We start from the raw sequence: 2,462 nt of genomic DNA, 5'->3' as shown, positions 1-2,462 counted from the left end.
CACACTCTAGCCATAGACCACAGCCAGCATGGGTCCCCAGGAGGCTTTATTTCTGCTTAAGGCCCTCTCTCACATCCCACCCTTGGACCACAGTGGCACACAGCAGGAGCCAACATCTTGAGAACTCATCTGATCCCACAGGTCTTGAGTCTCCCACTGAAGATCCTGTGATGGTGCTTCTCTCCCCTTCTCAACATGACCTTTCTCAGGCCCCTGCTCACCTTCTCTGAACCATGCACTGTGGTCTCGGGGGGAAAAGGGGAAAAAATACTAATCACAAAGCTTCTCCCCAAATCTAATCTATCGAAGCAAACCCCCTTGCCAGGACCATTTACAGCCAGCAGGACTCCCCTTTAAGGCCAAAATGCAGGAGTTCTTATCCTGAAATGGATAAAATAGTCTTGGCCTGAAATGGCTGGAAAATTGGGTGTGTGTGTCAGCACCGGCTCATAGATATATTTTCCGCAGGAACGGTTAATAACTTTCAGTGGCTTCTCAAAGGGGGCTCTGAGATTAGTGACAGAAGGCAACCCATGCCTTATCAGACTTTCTTGCCCAGTCTCCTTTGTTGGAAGACGTTTGTGGAGGCTGTCCTCCAAGAGGGTTCAAGTCAGATGCATGTCACCATGAGACTCTCGGGTCAACAGCCACCAGCACTCCAGGCCAGCATCAACTCCTGTGATCAGGACATATTCTACTTGGCAACACTAGCCTTTCACAACTAAAGTTTCTCGTTGCTCCCAGCCCAGCTAGTTTGGTCCTACTAATAACCTCAGGGTCTCTCGACTGTAGATATTTGAAAAGAACACTTACCCCAAAGGCTGTCTTTCCTACCAGAGCCATTAAGAGCAGAACATGGAGATCAGACATTCTGGCAAACATCTTTGCAGTTTAAGGACTTGTGTTTTGCTCTCAATACAATTTCTTTTGTTATCTATGCCTTTGGCGGGGAGGGAATGTCAGTCTCTGAGGATTGAGGAACCAATGAAGAGGATGCAAATTATTAACTAGGCATCAAATACTGTTTAATGTTTAATGCTTTGCAAACCAACTATCTTGATTAAACAAATGGTAACTTTGGGGCTGGGCTGAGTCATGGGATGGTTTTTCTTCTGGAGAGAAAGTCTCTGAAGAAAGTGGCCGACATAAGCAGCCCCCTGGCTCCTGGGTGCACATGGGAGCTGCTGAGCATTCAGTGCAGAAGGCCTGGCAATGTAACTAGCACGTTCCAGCCACAGGATGAAAGATCAGGTGGGCTTATGCCATAGGCTTCTACCATTGCTGATTCAAACAGAATGTTAATAGACCTCCGATTCATCAAATCTCAAAGAATTAAGGCATGGATGGGCTCCTAATAACATCACACTTTATATTCATGAAAGATAAATTAAAAGATGCAAAACTGCTATTGACAAACATTGATTCTGGGCCCTTTGAAGTGCTGCCCACAGTTGCTTGTTGGCTTCGAAAGTTTTCTTTTAAATCTCATTACGTAAGTCTTTCACTTTTTAATCATTTTTTTCCTTTCATTGCAGTTTTTCTTTGATCAAGGGGAGGGGGAAAAACATGGGGCTCATATTTCAGGACAATTGCTTCTTATGTTCTTTAGCTACACAGGTTGCAATAGGCCTGACTAAAGCCACAGTTACCTATTGGGGAGGGGGAAAAACATGGGGCTCATATTTCAGGACAATTGCTTCTTATGTTCTTTAGCTACGCAGGTTGCAATAGGCCTGACTAAAGCCACAGTTACCTATTGAGCATGGGTTCTCATGGACACAATTGATCTCTTTAATAGGCATGATCTTGAGCTCCTGTAAACACTTGACTGCCCATGGTAATCAATGCATGGGTTCCAGGAATCCTCCAGACCTGAGTACCATACCCAGGTTCTGAAATGCTGCTGCCCACAGGAGCACGTGCTCACCTGTGCCTCCTGCTCACCCCTTCCCCAATCTGCCATCCCTATTTGGCACATACACTCGGACTGCCCAGTGGTTGCTTCCACCTCTGGAAGCCAGGTTGTAATTGATGGAGGGCCCCACAGGTCTCCGCCCAGGAGAAGACCAAAGTCAATTCTCCAGCCACTAGATAGGCCTTGAAGGACTAACCAAGTCCTGCCATTTTACTTCCTAAATAACTCCCAATTTGCCTTCTTTTCTCAATTTATTTTGTCTCCACCCTATCAACTCCACTCTGGGATGGGTAGCCATCAACTTTCCCCCTGGTCAACATCCACCTGATCTCTAGCACATGCTAGTCCCTTTTTCTAGAAAGTTCCTTTCCAACCTTCCCCTGACCTTTTCCTTATCCTTACTCCAACCCTAATTCTGTTCTTAACTCTCAGCTAATCACTCTTGAGCCAGTTAATTTAGTTAACTCACCTAGTTTAACACATCTTTTAGATCTTAGCCCAAACATTAATTCCTCAGAAGCCCTGCATGTGTTTTTCCTTCATAGCA

The 2,462-nt window shown here is 45.6% G+C and overlaps 1 protein-coding gene across 1 annotated transcript in view; it reads right to left on the bottom strand.

Moving 5' to 3' along the window:
* Nucleotides 1–882, bottom strand: part of HABP2 (hyaluronan binding protein 2) — a 39,787-nt gene extending 38,905 nt beyond the window's left edge. The window contains exon 1 of the mRNA XM_008571019.1: nt 814–882. Coding sequence (XP_008569241.1) covers nt 814–882 — 69 coding nt within the window. The remainder of the gene's footprint in view (nt 1–813) is intronic.
* Between the last annotated feature and the right edge of the window lie 1,580 nt (nt 883–2,462).

This window comes from Galeopterus variegatus, unplaced genomic scaffold (assembly GCF_000696425.1).
Source record: "Galeopterus variegatus unplaced genomic scaffold, G_variegatus-3.0.2 Scaffold654, whole genome shotgun sequence".
Lineage (NCBI taxonomy): Eukaryota > Metazoa > Chordata > Mammalia > Dermoptera > Cynocephalidae > Galeopterus > Galeopterus variegatus.
This window is presented reverse-complemented; position numbering and strand designations above follow the sequence as displayed.